The sequence below is a fragment of the Oculina patagonica genome, chromosome 4, assembly GCF_052425735.1.
Source record: "Oculina patagonica isolate OP01 chromosome 4, crgOcupat, whole genome shotgun sequence".
Taxonomy (NCBI): Eukaryota; Metazoa; Cnidaria; class Anthozoa; order Scleractinia; family Oculinidae; genus Oculina; species Oculina patagonica.
Genome location: NC_135761.1, coordinates 52,024,528 through 52,052,527, shown reverse-complemented (window position 1 = coordinate 52,052,527; position 28,000 = coordinate 52,024,528). Strand labels below are relative to the sequence as shown.

Below are 28,000 nucleotides of genomic sequence, written 5' to 3'. Positions count from 1 at the left end.
CAAGCAAAGGGCGAGTTAGATTCGTTTGTTCAGTACAGGAAAACTGTCATTTCGTGAGCAAAGGAACAACTTTAATGCCATCCCTTTGCAAATATTTTGATTCATTGATGACGAGACAGTATATTATTTCTTGATGTAAATTGTGACCTGTTTAATTAACCTTCTTCCGAAGTCATGTTTCAAATGCACTAGTAGCCAAATAATTCAAACCTTTAAGCCTGGTAACAGTAAAACGTACAGAGCTTGCAATAGCTCCAATAGACCCACTTACCTTCGGGTGCTAATTGAACATTTCACAGAGTTAGCTTGAGTTAAAGAGTTGTCCCTTTGTTTCTCTAAAAATTAGGCATTCGTGTACACGTGAATGTGATTACATTCAAAGAAAACGATTTGTCAGGGTAGATGCGTATACTGTTTACAAATTAGCAGAACGAATTCTTGGAATTCTGCTTTCTTTTCATATGGTGGAATTCTGTTAGTAAAAAAGGCAAACAAGAAAAAACAGCGAAACTGTTAGTAAATATGAGAGGAATGACACCTTTTTTTTACTTTTTTGTGAACTTATAAGCGGCAAAATAAAATGATCACGCGATTAGGATATGGTCACGCATCGTAATTTGCTAAAGAAAAGAAGAAGGCTCACGATCACGTGACAAGAGCGTCCGTATGGCTCTTCCTTTAGGTCCTGTTAGTTCCTGGTCACACAAGAGAATTGGCCGTTTTTATGCTAGAGACGTTTAAGCCGTCTGAGACGTTAAAGCTGTCTCGAGACAACTTTAACGCCTAGTATAAAAACGGTAAATAAGACAGACTCTTTTAACGTCCTATGGCTTTAACGTCATTTCGTAAGAGGGTCCGAACGATGCTCTTAACGGACAGCTTTAACGTCTCAGACGTTAAAGGCGTCTAGTATAAAAATAGGACGCCGTCTTCGTGTCCAGTGTCCTCCGAGTGTAGAACCCATTTTTTAAATTTTTTTATTAATTTCTTTCTGAAAAGCCGTCTACAAAATGCGTCCCGTTTTTATACCAGACGCTTTTAACGTCTTAGACGTTAGCATAAAAACGGTCAATATTGCAATTTGATTGAAACGAGCTATTCGAGAGCCATGGCCAGATACTGTACGAGCTATTTCACCCGGTCGCGCGGCGCATTAGAGTCAAATAATTGTACCGACAAGCCCAATATTTTTTGTGTACCCGTACCTTTAACCTATTTCTCTGTGTTTATGCAAGTTTCAACTGTGGGCTAAGAAAATCGGCGGATGAAAAGGAATAATGTGGTGTCCATTATTCCCTTCTGATTCCAGTCAAGATAAAGTACATTATTCCAGAGAAGCTGAGGAATGTCGCTGATTATTCCAAAGAAAGCATTGCTTCCGTTATTCCCGAAAACCAGGACCATTATTCCATTATTCCAAAGGAAAAATTTTCGTTATTCTTATTCCATTATTCCTCATTAGCCCCCGAAAGATAAGCCAAAAAAGACGAGAAAAAGAAAACCGTCGCTAACTGTGGAACCCAGAACAGCACCTTGCTAACCATTTCGTTGTGTATTTATACGGCTCGACATTTTCTTCGGGACTTAATAGCAACAAATTTTTTCAGTGGAAATATTAATGACCAAAATCCCGGACCAGCTGACAGTTTGAGGAAGAATAGTATGAAGGAAAGTCGCAATGATTTCATGACTAGATATTCATACATGCCAATGAAATAAACCAAGGAGAAAAACACAATTTTTCTGTTCTATTACAAAACCATCATCAGGCGAAAGGTACCGGAAAAATAGGTAGAGATTTTATAGGCTGCACCTAACAACTAGCTACAACTGATGAAGATTTTGTAATAAAACCGAAATGTTGTGTTTTTATCCTTAGCCTATTTCATTAGCTTGAATATCTAGTCATGAAATTATTCGGAATACTTTCATAATATTAAATCAGATTAAGTAATAATGAAACGGCCGTAGAAGTTTGTGTTCCACAGCAAGTATTTCCCATTGACCCTCCTTCAGTCTCTTTATGCATCTTGTTAATCATTATATAAATCCCGATATTTAATTAACCCGAAATTCAGTTGCGTCTTTGAGAGACTCGAAGCTTTGAATTAATATTATTCATCTCACTAAAATAATGCTAGATACTCGAAACATTTCATTGAAGTTTTATTTTTATGATAAAAAAGGACCTGGTATAGAAAATTTAAATTTGCTGAACAGGAGGTCGGCAAAAATCGCTTATAAAATCGTTATGTTAATTGGTTTCGAGAAAAAGAGGAACAAGTACCAGAGTACGCGTTTAAGCAGCTTCGAGAATGGTCGCAGACACGGCTACAATGCTTTATATGTAAATGCATTTAAGTTTAGGAAGGAGCCGTTGGTTTGGAAACCGGAAAATCCGTCTGAGAATTTGACACATTGCGAACAAGAACTCAATATTTCAGCAGATAATTACACGTTGAAATCCCGAAGCAAATCTTTGCCATTCAAGACAAAATACTCCATTTGTTACGGCTGATTGATACAGCTTTTTTCCCAGCCGTGTAAAGGTTAATTAAATAAAGACTCCGAGTGGCTTATAACACAATACAATAATAGAGTAAGGTACTTACAATTTGCTAGGGTTACCAAAACATCTCAGTTCTTGCTTGAAGTCATCGCACTGACAACCCGTGCACGCCTGTCCCGACGTTTCGGAGGAAGGTCGTTTATATTTAGTTCGTCCACTGTAATGATTGTTCCAAAAACCATCCCAGTCGGTGTAACCTAAAGATGGATATCTCCGCGTCCAGAAATCATAACCAAGAAATTTCTGCGAGCCGTGGTACGGGATAGCTCCGACTTCTTTTGAGACTATTACAATAGCCGTGAATAGCTTCAATAGTTTCTCGAAAAGGCAACGCATCCTTGCGATAAAAGTATTAGCGATTTATATAATTACGTTCTCTACCACCACTGATCCATCAAGTAAATCTCTTTTACGCTTCACTTTTCATGTCCATGGTAAACATGCCAAGATTCTTTGGTTGCTATCGATGACCTAACAGCGAAAGGTTAATAGACCTTTCAATTCCTTTTGTTGATAACAGGAGAAGTTGTCATCGTGTGCAAACAAACGCACAAATCGGTTAATTTTAATATGTCAACACATTAGAGTTAAAATATTAACCCGGTCAGTCGCGTAGTTTATTTTCCTTTTGTCCTTTACACATGTTTACAGCGAATAGTTGGGTGGTATTGTAGGTAAAGCACAAGATAATTTGATATTTCTTTTTCATCTTTTGATGTAAAATAATGTGGGGGAAAGTGATACATCGCCTCAGTTTGATTAAACTATGCTGTCGACTAGCCCACATTATTTATGCAAAATTTGAACATGTAACATAATAATCAGACATACAGTCAGTGGTACCCTGACCTTTGGCGGTACCCTGAAACGACTGATTCCTGTCTAAAATAATAGATTCATGTCACTGTAAGACCTCTTAAGATTACGCAGAAATTCATGGCTGAAAACGCATCGCAAAAAAAGCGGTTTAAGAGGGCGGAGCGCGTGTTCGCAGGTTGAAGTCTTACGCATTTTACCCGGGATTTTAAAACCCTCATTCCGGTTTAGTGTATTTCAATCACTTTGATGTTTTCCTTACTAAGTTATCTTCTATTTTGAGATTCCTTAAAATATTTATGTTGGCGATTTTGTACCTCGCAAAAAAAGTCGCTCAATATATTGTGATTCAAGTAGCCCGAAATGTCCTAACCTGCGATTAGGAAGCGATTGGGCGTTCTTTTAATTTTACAAAAGGGAGAGGGTCGAAGAGGGATAAGTAGGGAGGGTGGGCATCGCTAATTCTTACGGTAAAATTTTAATTATAACCGGCATATCAAAATCCTTTTATGTTTATCAATTTACTTGTGCGGGTTGTTTAATATATTATATTGGCGAGACTTCTCGTCATTTTCCAACTAGGATAACTGATAAAAATCCGCATGTTTAAAACATTTTACATCTGATTGTTTTAAAATTCAGTGGATTCTGCTAAAACCGTTTATTTTCTTAAATAAAAAGAAGCTCTTTATTAATAGTAATGGGAGGCGCGGTGGCCTAATGGTTAGTGCGCCGGACTCCGAATCGAGCGGTCCGACCCCGGCCGGGGTCACTTGTGTTGTGTTCTTGGGCAAGACACTTTACTTTCATAGTGCCTCTCTCCAACCAGATGTATAAATGGGTACCAGCGACATAATGCTGGGGGGTACCCTGCAATGGACTAGCATCCCATTCAGGGGGGAGTAGAAATATTCCTAGCCCCCGGGATAAGCTCCGGCAGTGTGGGCCGCTTGGCTCGTGGCTTCTCCTTTATTAATAGTATGCTGGGCTCACGGTGAATGTTTTCTCTTTTTCTCTGCTCACTTTCGAACATTTGTTTACCTATACGCTCATGAATTAGGGACACATTCGAAGGGGATTCCGAGATTTTGTCTCTCTCATGCAGTAATACTTAACAATTATTCCACGAGTGCGCGTTGGATACGAGATGGTAGATAGTCAACGAGGCGCGTAGCACCGAGTTGCCTATAACGATCTCATATCCAACAGGCGACCAAATTTGTTGCCAGTGGTATATGAGCTCATATACCATTGCCTGTTAACTAATAAAAAAACGCTGGAAATGCAATCTACTTTCAATTCAGTGAGTTTACTTTGGGAAATTTACGACAGTTTTATTTCGATTTGTAAAGACCTAGCGGGCTTCTACTTCTATAATAGCTCTTCGTTCAGTTTGTTTTGGATCAAAGGATCATTTCGGGGACACCATTCATGAAAATAACGTACCTTGGTAGCTTACGGTGTGTCTTGAAGAAGGAGCATAAATCACATTTCCCAGTCCAAATTTGCTCCGATTCCACTCCCCAGCACATGTTTACCCAAATCTCAGTACCGGTCATAATATTCCCGATTCCCAGCCCCAGTGACAATTCTCATTTTCTCAGTGAAAAAAGAGGCAAACGCAAGAGCCTAATACAAACTTCAGTGCCCATTTTTAACCTTTATGTCCCACCGTATAAATACACTCTGATGACATTTGGAATTCTCCCTTTCTGAAAAACACATGAAAACACAAACTTGAACTTGCTTTGAAATTTATTGCTCTTCAGAGTAACCTAACATCTACAAACAATCAAGGTAAGGACGAAATAATTTTAAGCGATACTTTATATCTCGCAAACTGATGGAGAAATCACTCTTACATCACCTCTTATTCCAACTTTAAAATCAGACCATTTCTTGACATTACCCCTCCCCCCATGACATGACTTAGACAGGTTGGATATTTCAGTCGCATTGAGGACTCTGTTCCACATGTTCAGATCAGTCAGCTCTCCAACGTAGTTTTGGTTCCCGTCAAATCCTCCTCCAAAGGAATCTTGCTCCTGCCCGATGATGAGGATTCCATCTGTCTTGATCACGTGACCAGTCTTCAATCCAGACCCACTGGCTTGTGAGACGCCATCTTTGTAAAGCTTCCAGGAGCCAGCTTTGTTTTCCCACGTAGCACATATGTGATGCCAGTAACCGTCATTTGCAGAGACTCTCGTATCTCTGAAAAAAAAAAAAAAAAATTCGTGCGACAATTACTTGTAAGCTTTGCAAAGCATTACCAAAGGCAACCCCGGCATCAAGCTTAATTCTTCTGACCTGAAAAGACTTTTCCTATTTGCCACCGCTGAAACCCATTTTATTTTCAAGTATCAGTTTAATTCAACGACAGATTCGCTAAGCCCCAGTCACAGCTCCCATATGGATTGTATGTGGCTGGGGTTTAAAGCAACCTTCGGGTTCGACTCTGGAGTAAATAGCGGGGTCTAATAATTTTGTATGAGACTCTTACGCCTACACCTAGCTGCCACTTAACTGTAAAATTGCGTACAGGTCCTGTCCAAACCGCGGAGATTGTTTATTAGGAAATAACTGTCACACCAACCTCTATCCCCCCGTCTTTGACATGAAAGCCAAGGTACTATTAGACGAAATACGGATAATTAAAATCAGTTTTCTTTTGCAATACTTGGTACATATACATGTATGTGCCTTATTTTAAATGTCCTATGAGTGATGAGATAAAGTTGCCAATTCGCCCACTTTCCTAGATTATTAAAACAGACTAAAAAGGGAAAAATAGTCCAAGCCACAAGAAGTTCTATTTCTACTTGTTCTGTAGATCATAGAATTATTTTACTCTTACACTAGTTTGTTGTTGATCCATAAATAAATTGAAGACATCCTGTTGATGAGAATTTCATTGTCCTTCGAGCTTATGCTGTAACTCACGACCGTCTTGTCCCCTCCTGTTCTGTCTGTCGTTCGCACTCGGAAACACGTGGTAAAGGCATCGGTTATTTGGAGGCCATGGTGAATGACATAGTCACTTGTACCACTCTTCGTGAAATAAAGGTCGTATGATGGACTTTGTGGCAAACCTGTTTGAACATACGGATATAATTATCGTTTTTGATTTATTACATGGGGCGATGGCTGGGTTTATATCATCTTTGGTTCATTAATTTCATTTAAGAATCGAAGGGGTCGCCCGGGGGGGGGGGGGTCCCCGGCCTTCGGGGGGCTCCGCCTGCCTTTTTCGGCTTCGGTTTGGGCGCGTTTCCCGTTTGGTCGGGGTTGGTCCGTCTGGTGGCCTGTTTCCGCTGCTGTTTTTTTTTTTTCACTTCTGCGTCCTGTTCTGCTTGTCACGTCTGGTGGGGTACCTTTTTTCAGTGGTTCGGGTCCTTCTGGTTTGGGTGGGGTGGCTGGGGCGGGCCCCCCGTACTTTTGGCCCCCCCGGGGGGTCGTCAGTCAGTAAAGAAAGGAGGGGTGATTATCACCAGAACTTATCACCTCTTCTGTTATCACTCATCAAATTGCGTACGGACCGTGAGTTTGGACAAATTTGTCAGCTCCATCCATAAAAGAAGACCTAGACTTTTTTCATTACATTGCATTTCATGGTATCTTTTGTTCATACTGTGAAAGATTTTTCTGCTGTAGCTTTTTGCTATCAAGCAGTCAAATGACATTAAAACTAAGCGCAATATGACCAGGGCTCGATTCAGGAGAGCCCAGTTAATTGGTTAACAATAATAAAGACAGTGCAAGTGATAACAAAGGGTACTGTCGAGCAGCCTGTGCCCCCAGGGGGGGGGGGGTGGGGGGTGGGAACTCCGGCTTGTAAATGACGGGGATGATCGAATGGAGGCAAAACTCAGGACCCAACAAAAATCCCTAAGTCTTCCGACATTACCCTAAAAAATCCCTGGACCAAAAATAACCCCCCCCCCCAAAAAAAATCCCTTGTCAAATTAGACAAATTACCCCTAAATTGTCAGGAGGGGCAATAATATAACAAAAAAAATCCTTTGATCATCCCCATCATCATTTATAAGCCGGAGTACTCCCCTCTGGGCCTTTGCCTTGAGGATAAAATGGGAGTTATCACGTACATATATATTCGATGTCATATAGCAACGCTTTACATTTGTCACTGCCTTGCTCTATTTGATTTTAATACTTATATGTCAGCTTACCACATTTAGACACAGCTAAATCTCCTTCAAGGAATGTGGTATTGTAACGTACATACTTTCCATCAAAGAACAACACTAACTGTAGGATTAAAAGACATCAAAAACAATCCATTATGATGGTCTTGACTGGCTACCCAGAACTTACTTTTAGCAACGTACACGTATTGCAAAACATTTGTATGTTGTTACAAACCTGGTAAATAACACTCACCGCATTACTCATATTTCAAGGGGCTACGTCACGGAAAACACATCTTGAAAAAAACTGGCAAGTTTTTTCAAGTTAATAATATTTTTTTCTGTGCTTACATTAAAACTCATCCCTTACGTAACATGGATCTCCGCACCACTGGTCACCACAAAAGGCAGGACGAACTCCACGGGTGTTATCGTTCGTAATCTGTCTTAAGTTTCGTCAGTCGAAATCATCCTTGGTTATTTTCGCATTTTTACTACTCCTCTGTTGTTTTTCTACATTAGAAAACTTTTATTCTTCAATTTGGGTTTAATCAGAAAAAATGACTTAAAATACCGTGACATATTCTCCTTAAATGTCTCAAGAAAAGGCATAAAGTTGTGTTTGTCTGAATAAACTGATTTGCTAGCTTAAAGGAACAGGGACAGATAAGCAGACTAAAAACTTGTAAACATACATTTCCGTGCATTGACGAGTTAACAGTACCTTGAAGTGAACTTTGTCATCATTTTTCTCCAGTTCAGCCTTCATGAAGACTTTGATGTCGGCTCCTCCAGGTGTCGGTATGGGCAGTGCAGCTTTCTCGCCATCTTCAAATGCATGCGACCATTTCATGGGAGTCTGATATACTGTCTCCATGGAAACTGTGGCTCTCAGGGGTTCACGACATCCATACGCTTGTACAGCCAAGACCATATGACCATAAGGACTGTTTGGTGGTGCCGTGCAGGTGACTTTGGTGCAGTGGTCACTGAAGACGCAGGTACCATTGCTGTCGTCGGGCAATTCAACTGGGCACTTCTCTTGCTGATTTCCTCCTTGATCTAAGACAAAATTGTGTTAAACTTAACTTGTATAAAAGGGGCTAGGTCACAGTATTTTAGGTAATTCTTATATTGGCAAACTTACGGCCACATAACAAACATAGCCTGCGAACAGTCTCCTGAGTGGGGTTTCCGCGAGCAAAGCGAGCGGCGAACGTGGAAACCCCACTCGGGAGCCTGTTCGCAGGCTAAACAAACAAGGATGATTTTCTAGCATTATAAATGACAGTTTCATACAAATTGAGATAAACTTGAAAAAAGTCGGCCCGACGTTTTTCAAGTTTACCCGAACGCAATCCGTTTGAATCGTCTCGAATTTTGCCTATCCATACCCCTGTTTGGACTTTTCGTGTTTCCTTTGGGTTCTTTTATAGTTTTAAGCTGGGATTGTGATATTTCAGTTTATTCTATGACCAGTTAGTCATTGCCGAAATTGCTATAACATTGCCGCTGACATGACCAGGGGGGGGTCTCTCATAAACTCTGACAGGTGTTTACCAACCAAGGTTCCCAGAGCTTTACCCTTAGTATTTAAGGATAAAGAACAGGGAACGATTGATACCCTATTTAAGGATAAAGAAAGTGAAAAATGACACCCTACTCAAGGGGAGGAGAAGCGTTGCGTGACGACCCAAATAACGGCTAACCGCGCACGGCAAGACACAAATCTTTATAAAATCGCTTTACTAATACTTTAACAGAAAATTCAGTTTTAAGACATCTTTTTTTCGTTTAGCTGGGCGTTTATTTTAGCTAATAGAATTTAGGTACCCTATCTAAGGATCACACCGGGAACACATCGCCAAAAGGAGCAAAAATGATACCCTATTTAAGGACCGAGAACCCCAAAAACCATACCCTATCGGGCGGCACATACCTATATAGGCCACTTATGGGATTCCCCCCCCCCCCGGGGGCCCCTGATTTGTTTGGAAGTTGTTGTTGACGATCGAAGAGGCAGCTCGCTGCAGTCCAATAAGCAATTTATATCCAGACTGTAAAAAGGGTAACCTTTAGCGGGGTCTAGCTCTGTTCAACAGTTAAAAGTTCATTGCGTCCTTCTTTGCACTTTTTGCATGCCGGTTTGACCGGTATGAAACTTCAGTGAATTGACTGGGAACAACTGGCAACAGACGGATTGGAACTATCAATCAGCTGTCAAACTGTCAAAATTTAGATAGATCATTTTGATCACAAAGAACTTGTGCAGTTTCTGTTGAGTGAAACTACGCCTGCGCACAAGGAACGTTAATAAAATTAATAAAATATATAAATAAGATTCCCGTCTGGGACTGAGAATTTTTCTTCTTCCCACGCTCGCGTTACATTTCATATTTTCTCATTTATTCCCCGAGCTGCATATCTACCATCTCTCATTTATTACACATACCATGCTTTCGACATTGCTGAGCTTGCAGTTGTAAGACGCGTGTCACATATAACCTTAGCAAATAGCCTAGCTCACCACGAGTCTCTCGTAGCTCAGTTGGTTGGAGCCCCCAACCGGTATTTGGGAGGCTCCCGTCAAGGAATCAGAATTTTTCTTTGTCCTACACTCGCAATGCATTTCATATTTTCTCAAGGGTAATTTCCCAGTTGTAAAAATAGGTTGCCTGATGAGCGACTTTTCAGTGCTGGTGGATTAGACGCTGGTAGCAGTAACAGCATCCCTTCTCGGGGAGAGTAGAGATACCCTAGTCGCTTTCTTCTATTGAAACAATGATAAGATCCGGCCTGATGGGCCATTTGCATCGAGACCACTTGGCTCGAACACAGAATTTACCTTTGCACGCAAGCTAACATCTAAGACACCAACAAATGAAACAGCCCTGATCGAGACGTCTGCGTGCAGACTACCAAGACATCAAAACGTATCTTATTTAATCCTCATAATACAATTTGTAGCATTAGCATCATATTTAAAAGCTATTTTACCCGACTGTTTTTTTGGATCCAATTTATTGCCGCGACTCATTACTTACCAGGCTTTATCCGGCTTTATCTGACTGATTTGATCCTTTATTGTGGCCAGTTCTTTCTTCAAGTCGTTCACCGCTTGTAGCAGCTGCTTGTTTCCTTCGCACAAATCGCATTGACCATTGCCATTAACTGGAACGTTTATAACTGGACTGCAGTGGCAGGCGTGCGGAGACTCGTTGGTGTCGCCGGCTGCGCCTCCAGCTTGAAGGAGAACAAGCAAAGTAAAAATCGGAAAGAATAGTCTTGCCATCATCTTCAACACGAGTGTTGTCCTGACCTCCTTGCTGCCAGACGGGAATTATAATTTATACTCTTCGAGCAATAATAAACATGTCGTCATTAACAGCGTGAACCAATGAAACCATTATGTGTTATTCATTTTTCTGCCCACTTCATAGCACGCGTGCAGACGACTCCTGTTTCGGTCCTGTTTGTGCAGGCAGCTCCCGAGGGTGAGGGAGGGGAGGGGGGGGGGGGGCGGATACTACTCCAAAATACCTATACGGGTGAATGTGCTGCGCACATACCCGTGATGATTTTGGGGCTCCTATCTAGAACGGGGTATCCATATTTTAGAAACAATTCCTAGAACGCGATATCATTTTTCCAATGCAAAAAGGGCATTAAATATTTGACCAGTTTCTAGAACGGGGAATCATTTCGAATGCAAGTACTTTCTCAAACGGGATGCTACTTTGGAGACAAGGGCGTACATACGCACCCAAAAAGACCCGAGTACACCCCTCCCAACGGGACGCAGAACTTCACCAGAAAAGTATTTTTTAAATGTTATGTTGAGTTTAATGGCTGGCTTGTTTGTTTTCACAACCTTTTATTTTTGGGGTAAGCACGAAATACGAATAAGTTCCACGTCTTTGTGAACGGTTCCTGTGTTATCCCTGACCAAAGATAAAACGGATTTCCGGTTCAACTGTTTAGTGACGTTTGTTCAGGGGTTAAACTGCTAACTAGCATTGGTCAGCAAATACAGATAAAGGAAGAGAAAATGTTTTGATTTATAATTTCCAAACCTTTCCCTAACTCGTTCAAAGGGGAAATAATTAAAGCGGTTTATTGAGTCATTTATTAAGTGAAAATGAACTTCATTTGATTCCATACCCTTTTACCCGGTTTGTAACTACCGTGACGGAAATTTGTTGTTGAAAGGTCAATAAAGTAAATGTCAACAGACATTTATTATGTTATTTATTTTTGTGCCCACTTCATAGCTTGCGTGCAGGCGACTCATATTTCCTACCTGTTTCTGCTCTCAGCTACTCGGCCACCAAGATGGACCACAAAATTATGAAGCGTAAACGAAATTATGAATTTTTTTGCTGAGTTTAGTGGTTGGAGTGACTTCCTTTTCAATCGTTTAAGTTTTGGATTAACAGTTCTAAAATATTATGGTAGTTCCTGTCCACATGTTCTCATGGGCAAGTCTCGACCTGCCGGACTTGTGTATAAAATATATTTTTTTATAGCGGAGGCGGGTAAGTCTATCGAGCTGAAAACTTTTGGGTTAAAGGGAAGCTAAGTTCAGAATTGTTAAAGATTCATAAGACCGAAATCTAAGGTAACAAAGCTTATTTACATCCAGTAAAAAAGTTGGGAGTTCCCCTTTTTAGGCTTGCCTAAAATAAAACGTCCTTTGTTACCCAAGACGCACCAAAGTTATGACGGATTTCCGGTTTAACTGTACACTGACATTGTCATGAAAAAGGGAAAAAAAGTGTGTTTCTTTATAGTCTTACGCTTCTTACGTAGGCAGCACTCGTTAACAAATAAAGAAGCCTCGACTGTGCTCTGTTCTGTTGTAAAGCACGCAGGAAGCGGCTAGAGCACGAAAGAAGTGTAGGGTGAAACGCGAGCCGAAGGCGAGTGTTTCTCCCTACTTCTTGAGTGCTCTAGTCGCTTCCTAAGTGCTTTACAACAAAACAGAGCACAGTCGAGGCTTCTTTATTTGTTTTATAATTAAGAAATTCATTAATTTCCCCACGAATTTGCGCAATTATTTTCAAAACAAACTTTTTTCAAGCGAATAGCAGTGGCGTCAGCGTACATCTGTACTCTGATAAAGTACGCAACAATTAACCAATCACAAAACTTGTTAGAATGGTTAAAAGAATTTGATTGGTTGAATAAGACATCAGCTGTCAACAGCTGTCAAACCATCAAGTTTGAAACCATCAAAGTTCAGAAATCCACAAGCTGAAAACGTCAAGTGGAATCCGAATTTTAACACGAGTCCTTGAAGTTCTTAGGACTTTTAGTACAACACAGGATAGAAAAGTAGACTGTTCAGTGAAAACCGGCCGAATTCTGGCCCATGAAAACTTGCACGTTGTTAACTTGACAACTAGAAAACAAACTGCTCAAAGCTTGTGGCTGGTACTTCACAAAATGCGGCCGTGCGGCGTGTTTCGCGAATCATTTACAACCATCGGATTCAAGGGAAAAATTAAAGTCGGCTGCTGTGGTTGCTGTGGCCTTCCATTCATCGCACTGTTAAGGATATAGGAACAGGATTGTCTTCCTGAATTGCATTGGAGGTTTTTAATTTCTGGACGTCTGCTTCTGGAATGACAGGTAAACTTGTGTTCGATGTTTTCTTTGTTTTCGCGCTTGTTCAATTTTTTCTAACTTTGCAGCAGCTTGTTTGAAGCTTGAAATTCAACCCTTTTTGCAATAAAAAATTCCTAGGTTTAGGGGTGAATTTTTTAGGTGTCTCTCGTTAGCGTTGCGAAATCCAAGAAGCGATGACCTCGAGTAAAGTTCACCGTCTTTTGTTCGAGCTTCGGCGTAGAATTTACCCAAGTTGTTGTCTAGCTTCTTTGTTTTAGTCATTTTGTGAAGGCTTTTGGCAATTTTTCTTTCACGGCACCAAGCTGTTTTGAAAACGCCAGAAAAAATTATTCAGTATGTGATAAGTCTGAGTTGTGTGTGTATTCGCTAGCTAATTTTGTTTTCTGTTTGTTGAATTGCTGTTTGTTTGTTTTGTTTTTTACACGAAAATGTAGCTGTGCGTGTTTTATCTAAAATTCCGTACTTAAATAATGTAAAACTCATATTCAAAAACTCAGATAGCCCATTTTGTACTATCTTTCGTGTTTTTCGTTTCTGCTTTCGTTATAATGTTTTCAATTTCGGCCTTGAGTTGTTTACAAATCTTTGGTTGGATGTTTTGTTGTTAAGCTTACTTTCCGGCTCGGTGTTTTTTTTTTCCCGAAACTTGTACCGAAATTTCACTTTCTATCGACGTGCAATTTGTGCTGTTAGGAACAGGACGTTTTAAATTAACTGACGTTAAAGGCTCGTTCTCATTCTCGTTTTTCAGGTCAAAGAAGATGTCAGGGTCAAGACAAAACCCGAGAAAGACGTTCGGGAATAGTGGTCGGCCATATTGGGCCGATGGCGTGACATTTCCTCCGTACATCTGGACTCTGATAAAGTACACTGTTTCAGCCAATCAGAGCGCGCGTTATATGAAAACTTAATTATAATAATAAATAAGACATTTCAGGCTTGCCTAAAATTAAATGTCCTGAGTAACACAGTACGGAGCAAAGTTATGACGGATTTCCGGTTCACTGACATTTGTCTAAAAAAGGGGAAAAAAGTGTGATATTTTATAGCCTAACCTTACGGTTCGTACTTTGACAGCACTCTTAATAGATGAGACTAAGGAAATAATTGTAATTTTTTTTTGTGTTTGAAGGAAAAGTAATCAAAGAGGTTAATTGCGTCAATAGGTAGGTAGGTAGGCACCTCGGCTCTTATTCCTCCCTTTTTTCTGCTCGCAGTACTCGGCAAATCAAATGGAACTTAACATGATGGAGTGTGACATTATTGAAGATTTTTCTTGGTTTAGTGGTTGATTTGACTGTCTCTCAACCTTTTATTTTTCGGTTTCAGGAAAAAAAATTACCACAGGCAAACCTCGACTAAACGGACTTGTGTGAACCTCTTTTTCTAAACTTCCTGTACTACACAAGGGCAAACAAATCCCGGACAAAAATATGACGAACTTTCGGTTCGACGTTGGCTTCTGAAAAAATCGTTTACTTTATAACCGTACGCTTCGTAGACAGCACTTGCAATAAATAAGACAAAGAGAACAATGTTGGGAGGATAAATACTCAAAACGTTTGATTCATTTATTTAAGTGGAAATTCTTTCCTAAAATTTTATTCCGGTTTACAACTACCATGATGAAAATTTGCTGTCATTAAAATAAAATCAATGTTATGGACAATGAATCGCTATTGTTTTGTAACTGTTTTGAACGTAGCATTCGATAGTTTGCGTCCAAGACTTGGATGCAGTTTTCGTCTTTCTGTAAATCGCGAATTGTTTACAGCAACACATTATTGGGGCACTTCTGCGTTTGTTCTGAGTGGAGACCGGAGGTTTGTTCCTTTGGGAGTAAGGTATGGCCTAAAGGCGGTGGCAAACGAGGACAAAATTGTTGTTTATGACGTTTTCTTGGTCGAGCAAACGGGGAAACTGTTGCGGAAAGAAATCAGAAGCTTTGTTTGTGTCCGCAACAAATGTTGCGCGCGGGCAAACAGGGAAATATCTGTGTCCGCAACAATTATCCTCAACATTGACCTTGAAAATTATACTAAGATGTACTTGTAATGGACAGATAAAGTTATTAAACACGTAAATTTCCGTCATGAAAGCATTTTTTTTTGCCGGTACCCATTTCTCTGGGTAGAGAAGCACCACGAGAATAAAGTGTCTTAACAAGCCAACAGAACGCAGTGCCCCGGCAAGGCCTCGAAAACGGACCACTCGATCCAGAGAACAGTGTGGTAACCATAAGGCCACCGCTTTCCTCCATAAAGGAAATGCAACATTGAAATAAGCAAGGCAACACATGTTTAAAACTGCTGTCAAATTTATTGCACTTCGGAGGTACCTAACATCTAGAACATACTTCTTTGACTCATGCCGACGACACGCGCTTTAAACGTAACTAGGACCAAATCTTATATTTCGCAGGCCGAAGGAGAAATAAGCCTTACATCACCTCTTACTCCAACTTTAAAATCAGTTCGTTCTATTTAACTAAAAAATATGTTTTGGTTTGTGATTTCGACAATTTTACTTGCGCGCGCTCCTTGGGCAGTTTATTTGAAATTTAGACCGGACAGACGTTGACTTCTGAAGGAGCAAGACTACATAAATTTGATACTGCTTTTAAATTCATTTCACTTCAGAGAAACGAAACAACTACAAACAATCACAGTTCTCTGATCCATGATCACGATCATGCATTTAAAGGTAACAGAAACCAAGTGACTGTTAAACCTCGCAAACTGATGGTGAAATCACTCTTACATCACCTCTTATTCCAACTTTAAAATCAGACCATTTCTTGACATTACCCCTCCCCCCATGACATGACTTGGACAGGTTGGATATTTCAGTTGCATTAAGGACTCTGTTCCACATGTTCAGATCAGTGAGCTCTCCAACGTAGTTTTGGTTCCCGTCAAATCCTCCTCCAAATGAATCTTGCTCCTGGCCGATGATAAGGATTCCATCTGTCTTGATCACGTGACCAGTCTTCAATCCAGACCCACTGGCTTGTGAGACGCCATCTTTGTAAAGCTTCCAGGAGCCGGCTTTGTTTTCCCACGAAGCACATATGTGATGCCAGTAACCGTCATTTGCGGAGACTCTTGTATCTCTGAAAAGAAAAAAGTGTGACAATTAGTTGTAAGTTACTTAAAGCAAATACCCAGTTTGATTGAACGTTCGGATGTGGACTGGACTAACAGGAATGAGGTGGAACAGCGAGCAAAAGACCGTGAAGGATGAAAGACATTGCTGGGTAGCCTTATGATCCACTTTCAGGAGCGAAGAGGATGTGAGTAAGTAGGTTTGATTGTGAGTGAGTTTACCTTCATGCATATTTTAATGCCCTTTTTTTGTTCGTTTTTAAGCCATTTTTCAAGACATTTTTAGACTGCGTAGCAGGCGTCTGTGTACGTTTTTAGCGTGATTTAAAGAGTGCGCGATCTCGAGAAGGCCGCGCGCGGAAAAAGCCTCCTCGATTTTTCCTCCCTTGCCCCCCTCGCGCTTTTCGCGTTTCGCATACGCGTGCTCGAAACTACGGCGTTAAGACATTATTAATTTAGTTAACATTGTAAGTAACATTGCTGATGACGCTGTTGACATTTCTATTGTGTGATTTAATTCTCATATACATTATATATCGTTTTTTAAACTGATAAAATTTTTAAATCCAGACCTCTCTTGGTTCGTAGATTGGCGTGACTGTTCTACAGTCCCAGCCACATCTCTCATATGGATTATATGGGGGGGGGGGGGGGGAGGTGGGGTTCAGAGCAGAAAATTCTTATGAGACCCCTAATTCGCTGAGATTAAATTATTATAAAATGGACTGAAAAGGGGGACGGTGTGTCCAATCTACAAGACATTCCATTGTTACTTATTCTGGTAGACTGCAGAATTATTAAACTCTTACACTGGTTTATCGTTGATCCATATATAAATTGAAGACATCCTGTTGACAAGAATTTCATTGTAGTTCGAGCTTATGCTGTAACTCACGACCGTCTTGTCCCCTGATGTTCTGTCTGTCGTTCGCACTCGGAAACACGTGGTAAATGCATCGGTTATTTGGAGGCCATGGTGAATGACATAGTCACTTGTACCACTCTTCGTGAAATAAAGGTCGTATGATGGACTTTGTGGCAAACCTGTTTGAACAAACGGAGTTGATTATCGGTTTTGATTTATTATTACATGGAATAAGAGCCCCGTCTAAGACATAAACAAGTACTTCACTGGCTTTGTTGTTATCGTAAATTAAGCAAAGTACCAATGACCAACAATTCTGAAATCAACGTAAGTCATCAATACGAAAAAAATGTGAACATTCGGCTTGTGGCTAAGTTTGTATAAATTTACACCTCTGCAGGCATATAAGCCTATCCTGGTTGACATTGGTCCATGCAAAGATACCCCGTTTAAGACAAAAAAGGGGAAAATGTATATCCGGTTCAAGACAAAAAACCCTGAAAACCATACGCTATCGGGCCGCACGTCCCCGTTTTCACCTTATATATATATTAAAGGCAGCCCCCCCACCCCCCTCGGGCGTAAGAGTTGTAAAGCGGTTCAACTGCCGGATTGAGAGAAGGCGGATGGCGTGATTATCGCACAAACGTGTATGCAGGTAGCGAGTATGTGACCAAGAACCATTGAGAACTTTGACCTTTTTCTTTTATTGCAGCATATTTCATGGTATTTTATGTATCACGTCTTTGATTAAAATTGAAACACGCGCTCTTTTGCACGCAAGCTAAAGTCCAACAGGGGCTGACGCAACGGGACAATTTTACTATAGGTGTTGGAACACCGTTTCTAGTCTTAAGTGTCGATTTTGTGCCTTATTTTTAAACGTTAAGAAAAGCGCATCTTTTCGGATGCTCTACCTGAACTTTCAAACATCAGAAAATTTTAGGGGACGAAATATTATTACCCGAATTAACGAGCCACTGTTGCCTCGAAAATCGTAGCTGACCTTTAATGTACCCAAAACGACATTTTTCTCTCTCCGAAAACAAGCTTTGCCCATGTAAGCTTTGCCCATTTTTTTTTCACACTGTAATCCGAAAATCGTAATCGATTAAAGACCATTATAGGTCTTCCGAACAGATTTTCACCGTAACGGTCTGTTGGGTGCCCCCGATCTAAGACATCACACATAATACATTTAGTGGCGATAAAATCATTAACCAATTTACGGTCATTTACCTGATCGACTGTCTGATTGATGATGGGTCTCGTTAATTTAACGTTACCTAGACCTAAAACTTACCAGGCTTTATCTGACTGATGCGATATTTTATCGTGGCCAGTTCTTTCTTCAAGTCGTTCACCTCTTGTAGCAGCTGGTTGTTATCTTTACACAAGTCGCACTGACCGTTGCCATCCACAGCAACATTTATAACTGGACGGCAGTGGCAGGCTGGCGGAGACTTGTTAGCGTCGAGGGATGCGCCTCCAGCTTGAAAGAGAACAAGCAAACTAAAAATCGGAAAGACAACTCTTGCCATCATTTTGAACATGAATGTTGTCCTAGACTCCGTGCTTAATGTCATGTCAGACGGGACTTATATACTCTTTGACCAATAACAGACATGTCGCATGAACGGTGTGAACCAATCAAACCGTTTTATATTATTTATTTTTCTGCCAAGTTCATAGCTCGCGTGCAGATGACTCATATATCCTTCATGTATCTGCACGCAGCTGTACTTCACAAACCAAAAATGACAATGAGATGTTTGAAGGTTATGCTGGGTTTAGTGGCTGTCTTCCAATCTTTAGTTTTTGGTTTTATAATATAAGTTCCACCTATTACATGTTATCACGGGCGAGCCTCGACCAGTCGTGCTTATGTAAACACACTTTTTGAAGTTCCTGTTTTGCTTGGACAAAAAACAAAACGGATATATCAGGTTCAAAAGTTCAGTGACGTCGGCCCCTAATACTGAAAGTTAGCACTTGCTGTAAATAAAGTAGAAAAAATAGTTTTAATTGATCTTCTAAACTTAATGAAACTTTTCACTCTTGTAGTCGAAGGAGAAATAAATGAAGCGGTTAAGTTATTTATTCAAGTAAAAATAAACTTTACTTAAATAACTTGAGTACAAACTTTTTCGTCCGGTCTTCAATTAATCATCGGACGTTACTGATCGAATTGTTAGGTAATCGAACGTAATCGAACGTAACCGAAAGATTGGGTTGGATTAGTTCGCTAAATCGAACACAATCGAACCCGGCCAAAAATTGGCGCGAGAGAGCTCGATTGCGTTCGATTTCCGAACTAATCGAACTCAGACTGTTAGTTCCGAGACAAAAACGTAACACTCGTTCAACACTAAATTTTCTTTCGCGCGCCATTCAAAAATGCCCATCTTGAATTGTTTTGTACTTTTTTAGATTAAAGAACTATAAAGTCGTAGTGTAACAAACGAAGCAAATCAAGACAAAAAAACCGACTAAATGCAGTGACTTTAGTGGGGTTTTTCTGTAGGCCCTCTTGTTTACAAAAAATTCTCACAGACGAGTACCATCCATCCGGGCATTTGATTGTGTCTCTCCGCGGATAAACACTATCACGATCAATTTAAACCAATCAGAATGGGAAAAAGTTTACTGGTGAACTACAACGGCTTTTAGTTGGCGAGGAGCTAATGCCCAAGTCAACTATCAAAAGACTGAAAAGACAATGGAAACCGAAAGCTATATGTTTTGGCAAAACCTAACATGGACCGCAATAGACTTAAAGTTATCTTTTTTTAGTCGACAACTTACGTGCGCAATTAGTGCAGTCAATTTAGCAAGAAGACGGCAAGCTCGAGGTTGAATTTTTATCGGCGAACTATCAAAGTGGATAGAATCCGAGAGCGTGCTGTATAATTGTTAAATATACTACCCTAAGGGGGCATAACCCACTGACCGATCTATTAAACACAGAATATCGCTAGAATTGATTTGTGGAAGGTTTCGATTGATAAAATTCAGCAAAAACTGAGCGCGAGCTCCGAGAGCCATCTATCGATCACTGTAGACGGCACCTGCGTAGCCAATCAGATTGCGCGATCTCCCTAATAATGCACGTGTCATGCTAACACGAAAAGTAGACCGCCCTTGCGTAACCAACAAGACTGCAGGTCGACTTAATAGTCCTTTATTGGTTTATACTAAAGAAATAAAGTCGCCCTGAAAAAAGGAAGATCACACAAATTTCAAATTCCATTTGAATTTATTACGCTTTAGAGCAACCTAACATCTACAAACAAACACAGTTCTTTGATTCATGATAACGATCATGCATTTAAAGGAAGCAAAAACCAAGTACAGTGACTGTTAAACCTCGCAAGCCGATGGAGAAATCACTCTTACATCACCTCTTATTCCAACTTTAAAATCAGACCATTTCTTAACATTACCCCTCCCCCCATCACACGACTTGGACAGGTTGGATATTTCAGTCGCATTAAGGACTCTGTTCCATATGTTCAGATCAGTGAGCTCTCCAACGTAGGCTTGAGATGCCTGAAAGTCTCCTCCCAGGGAATCTTGGTCCTGCCCGATGACAAGGGTTCCATCAGTCTTGATATCATGCGCAGGTTTCACTTTAAACCCAGCGATTTGGTGTTTTCCATCCTTGTAAATTTCCCACCAGCCAGAACCGGAATCCCACCAAACACATATGTGATGCCAGTAACCGTCATTTGTTGAAACCCCTGTTTCTCTGTAGATAAAATACAACAAAAAACAAGTTACATCTCTCATGAAGCAAGTACCTGTTGCAAATATATGTGCGACAAAATAACTAAGCTACATGCATTAATCTCATCTCAACTTTCTCTTTGATGACTTGTAAATTTGAAGCCGACTTCCAAACAAAATTACTATTTGAAATAAATCAATTTTGCATTGCACTGTTTCCAATTTTTTTGCATTCTTTTTCATTCTAATCATACTTCGTAGATAAGTAAGTATAATTCTCACAGTCTCTTTTTCCCTCTATTATATTTTTGTCATTTCATTTGTATTTATTTCAACGTGGCAGTGGGTAAAAAATATTACCGTACCCACTGCCACATGCGTTGCAGTCCAGAATGGTGCAGTATTTCTAAAATTATCTCACTTTTTACTTACACTAGTTTGTCGTTAATCCATAATTCAAGTTGAGCTACATCTTTGATTAGAATCTCATTGTGGACCTGGTCTGTGCTGTAACTCAAGATCGTCCCATCTGTTGATAGCTGATGCGGTGTACGCAGTCGAAAGCAGATGGTAAAGGCAGTGGTTACGTCGAGCCCATGTTGGATGACATAGTCACTTGTGCTACCTCTCGTGAAATAAAGGTCATATGAACTTTGAGGTAAACCTGTTGAAACACATAAAATTGATTATCCGGCTTGATTTATTGAATGAGTTAGAGTTTACCCTGTATCAACAAATAGTCACACAAGATATTGAGCAAGTGTCTATTAAAATACACTCAAATCTGCCTGTTCCAATATTCATTAAGGGGGAGGGTGGGGGGGTTCATTAAACAATTAGCGGTTGAAAATAAACACTCACACAAGTCAGCTTTAGCGGAACATTGTTTGCATTCTGGCCACACCATCTTTTGGGAATCGTCAAAGATCCTACGTACAAGCACAAATTGGCGTAAAAGACGTTTTTTGGAGGCTTGGATACTTGCAAGAATCCGCTAAACCGCAATGATGACATGCATTTACCGCACGAATTTCTAAATTTAGCCTTTAGATTAGCTTAAAGGCTTAATTTTTAGCCGAAACGTTGGGACTTTTTACGGAAATTTTACGAACACTTCTTTTTTTATTTTTTATTAATAACACACAACAATACAATTACTTAAAATACTACGCAGACTTAAACACAAACTACAAATTACCCTACTTTTCTTAACTACTCTATGTACAGTTACTTAGTTACTTAGTTACTTAGTCAGCTACGGTGACAATCTTCTTCCTCTTTTTTGTTACTTACAATATAACTCCTTACACGTTAAGGAGAGTTGAGATATTTTACCCTCTATTGGGTCCTGAGTTATCAACGGTGTTTTCAATTAGTTACGAACACTTCTTAACATTTTTTAAAACCAGAGTAACGATTTTTATTTTTAATCACGAATTAGCGCCTAACTTCCCTAGTTAGTCCTATGTCAAACATATTATCAGCAAAGCCAACAAAATTTATTATAACAGGCGCGGCTTTATAGTACGTTTATGGTAACTGGCTTTAGACAAAAAAAGTTAATTGCTAAAATCACCCACTGAACACTACGTTAGTCAAGAATCACCGATTTGCACATTAAAACACATTACAACTTCGATAGTTCTCATTATCTTGCTCAACGTAATTCATTTGTATGTTGCATGCTTACCACATTTGGGAGCATGTAAATCTCCTTCAAGGAACGTGGTATTGTAAGCTGCAAATTGTGACTCAAACAGTAGCTCCAACTGTAAGATCAAAATTATATAGATCAAAACAGTGAGCTATCCAGTACTTTCTTGTAGCTAGCATCTTAATGCAAATCATTTGCAGCTGCCAAAAAGCACGTATAATGTCCATGCAACGTGAAGCTCATATTACAGCCAGGAAAAACAAACTAAAATTTGCTTGCTTTTAGCATAGCTCTTTCATCATCATCATCATCATCATCATCATCATCATCATCATCATCATCATCATTTTATTTACCACTTTAGAAATTAACACGTACAAAATAACTCAAATAGATAGGGCAAGGAGACCTCCAAGAAACCACGAGGCTTATGGGGGCGGCCACCTCGGGTTAGCACTCCTTCTCTCTGTATGGGCTTTAGTACTGCAAAAGTGGTCAAGAGACCTGGCACAATTGGATACAGTATCTTGCACAGTCAGCCTGAATCAAATTGCTCGCCATAAAGAACAAGAACAGATAAACAAGTCAAACAAGCTAAAAGATGGTAAAGTCATCCCAATGGAATGGCTTGAATACAGTACCTTGAAGTGGATTTTGTCACCATTTTTCTCCAGTTCAGCCTGCAGGAAGACTTTCACGTCGGGAGGGCCTGCAGGTGTCGGCATGGGCAGAACAGCTTTCTCACCATCTTCAAATGTATGCGACCATTTCATGGAATTCCGATATGACTGCAAGGTAACTGTGGCGGTCAGTGGTTGTCGGCATCCATGCGCTTGTACAGCCAAGACCATGTGGCCAAATGGTCCAGTACTGTCTGGCGGAGCCGTACATGTGACTTTGCTGCAGTTGTCGCTGAGGACACATGTACCGTTGCTGCCGGCAGGTAATTGAATATCTGGACAATTTTCTTGATGATGGTCTCCTTGATAATGAAACAAAACCGTAAGTTGCTTTAACCATTTTAACTTGTTTTATGAAACTGTCATTACATAAGTGTTTTGTAGGAATATTGTTTTCTCGAAGTCGACACAGTGTTCTAAAACAGAAAGAGGGTATTTTTGTACTGCTGATGGACTTATGATAAGTTCGTTCGCTTTTTTTATGTAAGACAATTTCTTCATTTCACTGAAGCAAGCGTATATGTCAAATATTTATCGGCGATGAGTTCATTGCCTGATGAAATGCAACCACCCATCACTTCTTCATCAAAGGGAACTCTTATCCCACACGACTGCTAACAAAAGCGCTAAGGTTAATGATTATTCAGGAAAACTTAATTCCAGTCTACTCCATGGGCACGAAAATGGAACTCGCCTTTGCCAATATTTTCACGGCTAAGGTAAAAGAGAAATCTTAAACGAAAGCGCATTGAAACCGTTCATTTCAAATTTCTGTAATGAAAACAATATTCCCGGATACCAGCATTTATAAAGGCAAAAGATTGAGAAATGACCCAGAGTTCTCCCCGTTTCTTCACGCGTGCAACAAACAAAAGGAGACGTCTGCGCGCAGGCTATTTTTAACGCAATATTAATTATATATCCATCAGTGTCTAATATAAAGGAAATCTCCATGAAAAGTGGCATTTATAGAGCAACAACCATTGCTTAGAAAATCCACAGACCCGAGAATCATATCTTATAAACGAGGGCGGTCGTTCAAAGATATATTCGTATAAACATGCCAAGAAGGCTCTAGAACCGCCCCTGGCGGGGGAGTCGCACGGCCTGTCAACCCATATATTATCTCACACAACATTTTAATGTTCCTGCTACGGCTTTAGCTTTTTTTGCGTCAATGACTTGTTAAATACTAAATAAAGCTCACAAAGCGGAGCATAAAATATGAACGGGCACTTTCATTTTCCATCGATCTCTGACGATATAGGGTCGTTAAACCTGGTTGATCGAACTCAATTGTGTGCTCATTTTGTGCGTTTCTGATTGGGCTGTGCAAACTGTTTTCAAGAGTTCTGATATTACCAAAAAAATTGTAGTGTCCGATGTCTCGCGTTTTTGATCCACCCAGCTGAACATACGTGTTTCCCCGAAATATTTCATAGTCTCCCAGTTCCCGAGAAAATCTCCAGATTCTTGGAAGAATTTGTGTTTTTCTCCTGAAACGGGCATTCATAGAGTTGTTATCTCCCCAAATAAAATTTCTTTAGAACTTAAAATATTTATTCTCTAAACACGACCAATAGACCGTCGCCTTCTATTGATTGGTTAATAATAAACAATGTCAGTGTCAATTCTCTTCTTTGATAGAAAATTGAAGCAATTTTCTCAATTTTGCACTCAATTTTAAGCTAACATTCAAAATATCTGAATGAACTATAGCCTGAAATTATGAATATAATAATAATATATTAAATTCTAATTTGAACTGCAGATGAAGAATAACTGAAGAGAAGATATTGGCAGTTATGAAACACAACTCAAGCAGTTGTGAAATTATTGCCTTTTTACCCAAACGTTAATTTAACGTCGCCTCATCACCTCATTACTTACCTGACTGCATTTTGCTGATTTGATCCTTTATCGTGGCCAGGTCTTTCTTCAAGTCGTTTACCTCTTGTAACAGCTGCTTGTTTCCTTCACACAGGTCGCACTGACCGTTGCCATTCACACCAACGTTTATCACTGGACGGCAATAGCAGGCGGACGGAGACTTGTTGGTGTCGCCGGCTGCGCCTCCAGCTTGAAAAAGAACAAGCAAAGTAAAAATCGGAAGAAATGCTCTTGCCATCATCTTGAGTCCGAGTGTTGTCCTGGACTCCGTGCTGTCAGACGGGAATTATATACTTTTTGAACAATAATAAGCATGTCGTCATGAACAGCGTGAACCAATCAAACCATTATGTGCTATTTATTTTTCTGCCCGCTTCATAGCACGCATGCAGTGAATGAAATATTTCCTGTTTCTGCACGCAGCTACTTCACAAACCAAAAAGATCAATGATACAATGAAGGTTTTTGCAGGTAACTGGATGGATTGTCTGTCTTTGCAATCTTTTATTTTTGTTATTGCCACGGGCAAGCCTCGACTTGTGTCACTAGTCGTCCTTGTGTAAACACTTTTTTGTAAAGGTCTAGTGTTACCTGGACCAAGAATAAAAGGGATTTCCGGTTTACTGTGTATTGACGTTGGTCCCCCGCCCCCTACTGAAGTCTGAAATACTCGCAGCCAGAACTTGCAGTAAATAAAGTGGAGGAAATAATTTTAATTGAACTCCCAAATTCTTCCCTTCTGTAGTCGTAGGAGAAATAATCAACGCGGTTTATTGATTCATTTAAGTGGAAATTAACTATACTTGATTGACTTGATTCCTTACCTTTTTTCCAAGGTCGGTTTACGTGACGGAAATTTGTTGTTGAAATGTCAACGGAGATATATATCGCTGAGTGCGTGAATGGGAGCCCGGGGGGAGTGAGAGTTCTCCCCGTTAATACTTGTACGGGTATGTGCGGGACTCCTGATCTAAAACGGGGTATCCATTTTAGAAGCAATTCCTTGAACGGGATATAATATTTCGAACACACAAAAGTTTCAAATGATCAGCCGCCAGTTAAAACAAGAGTTTGCTGAGCAAAATACTTCAACGAACAAACCGATGCACCCAGTCTTGCGCGCAGTAGCCTATTGCGGGATAATAACCTTTTTGAAACAAAAGGGGCTATTGAAGTTCACTAAATTTCTAGAAGGAGGTATTAAAAATTGACCTACTTCTAAAACGGGGTATCATTTTGAACGCAAGTTCTTTCTAAAACGGGATCCTATAAATTTGCAGACCCGGGTGCCACATCCCTACCCAAAACGTATCGTAGTACCCCCCGGCCCGGGCCGACACGTTCTCGCGCCTTCGCCACTTGCGTGCATGCATTCCAAAAAATCATGAACCTGCCCGTAGGCTATACAAATTCGAAAAAAATGGTTTGATCGCGACATTCTGCAGCTATCGTTGCGAATCGCGGAATTTAACAGCAGTACAGTGATGTCTCTTTGCTGTATTCTGAAAAAAAAAAAATTTCGAACCAAGGTGCAATCTATTATCAGTTTAAGGAATCAACAAGAGGCTAATTATTTTTAATTTGACTACTGAAAAACGTTTAAAAGACAATTTACAGACCAATATCGTAAAAAATGTTGTGTTTAATCATCGTGGTAGAGTACAATAATAATAAAGTATTTTTCGTTTGTCTCACGACGTAGTGTCACTTGTGATGTAGATCGCGACGTTTCGACTGCACACTGCTAGTCTTCATCAGGCGATAAGGTCGACTGGTTGTGCGTGAACTTATAAAGCACGCTGCTGCGCTGTGATTGGTTGGTTTTCAACAGCTGTGATTGGTGCATTTCGATCCTCGCTGTTTCTGTGTCCTGTTGTTCCCTCAGCGGTCCGCTGTCGTACAGTTCTCCTGTTGTTGTGTTTTTTGATCGTGGGCATCCATGCTTCAGGAATTTCAATTCCATTATCCCTGTTGATATTATTAGGGTGAAGTCTTATGTGAATTGCCTCTTTGACCCTGCGTGTGTACCAGTGTGGTTCACGATCAATAAACTTTACCTCATTCCAAAGCGGGTAGTGTCCGGTGTTGTGGGTGTGCTCTGAAACAGCGGAGGTCTGGATACGAGCGAGTCGGATGTCCCGGTCGTGTTCTTTGATTCTGTCTTGCATAGGTCTTCCAGTCTCGCCGATGTAAACTTTGCCGCACTCACAGGGAATTCTGTAGACAACGCCATCCTGTTTAGTCGGATCAACGGCGTCTTTCGGCCGTACTAGGTGTGATCTTAATGTAGTTTCCGACTTGAAAACAGCGCGTACGCCTTGTTGTTGTAGGCAGCGTCTAAGCTGTTCGGAAAGACCTTTGACATAGGGTAGAACCGCAGTAGACTTAAACTCGGTCGTAGGCTCAGCACTGGTGCTCGGCTTTCTGGTCTTGGTGATCTTCTGCAAGAAAGAAAAAGGATAACCATTAGAAACAAGAACAGATGACAGATGTTTTTTCTCCTTGGATATAACAGATGGTTTTGTTACGAGGCGTTTAGCACGATCGTAAAGACACTTAACAATACCGCGTTTTACTGATTGAGGGTGGTGTGAATCATACGCTAAGTATTGATCAGTGTGTGTTGGTTTTCTATATACGCTGGTGGTGAGCCGGCCGTCTGGTTCTCTCGAAACTGTGGTGTCGAGGAAGGCGATTTTGCAGTCGTTCTCTGTTTCCATGGTGAAGCGGATGGAAGGCTGCTGGTTGTTGAGATGTTGTAAGAAGCTGTCGACTCTTCCGCGACCCAAGATGGTGAATGTATCGTCCACGTAGCGTTTCCATATCTTAGGCTTGTAGGATGATGAAGTTATTGCCTGCTCCTCAAAGCTCTCCATGTAGAGATTAGCAACAACAGCGGAAACCGGACTTCCCATGGCTG

At 40.4% G+C, this 28,000-nt stretch overlaps 2 protein-coding genes across 2 annotated transcripts; both read right to left on the bottom strand.

Annotated features, from left to right (window-relative positions):
* Positions 1-5,124: 5,124 nt before the first annotated feature.
* On the bottom strand, positions 5,125-25,428 carry LOC144647971 (uncharacterized). Its single transcript, XM_078507636.1, has 11 exons — positions 25,081-25,428; positions 23,152-23,492; positions 22,547-22,625; positions 21,289-21,520; positions 20,497-20,878; positions 18,980-19,046; positions 18,434-18,727; positions 8,258-8,595; positions 7,576-7,654; positions 6,243-6,477; positions 5,125-5,599 (listed from the first exon to the last, which is right to left on the bottom strand). The coding sequence occupies exons 1-11, from the start codon at positions 25,319-25,321 to the stop codon at positions 5,212-5,214; spliced, it is 2,676 nt and encodes an 891-aa protein (XP_078363762.1). The 5' UTR covers positions 25,322-25,428; the 3' UTR covers positions 5,125-5,211.
* A 1,273-nt stretch (positions 25,429-26,701) lies between these two features.
* On the bottom strand, positions 26,702-27,996 carry LOC144650538 (uncharacterized). Its single transcript, XM_078510226.1, has one exon. It carries the CDS (start codon positions 27,993-27,995, stop codon positions 26,868-26,870), a length of 1,128 nt encoding a protein of 375 aa, XP_078366352.1. The 5' UTR covers position 27,996; the 3' UTR covers positions 26,702-26,867.
* Positions 27,997-28,000: the final 4 nt, after the last annotated feature.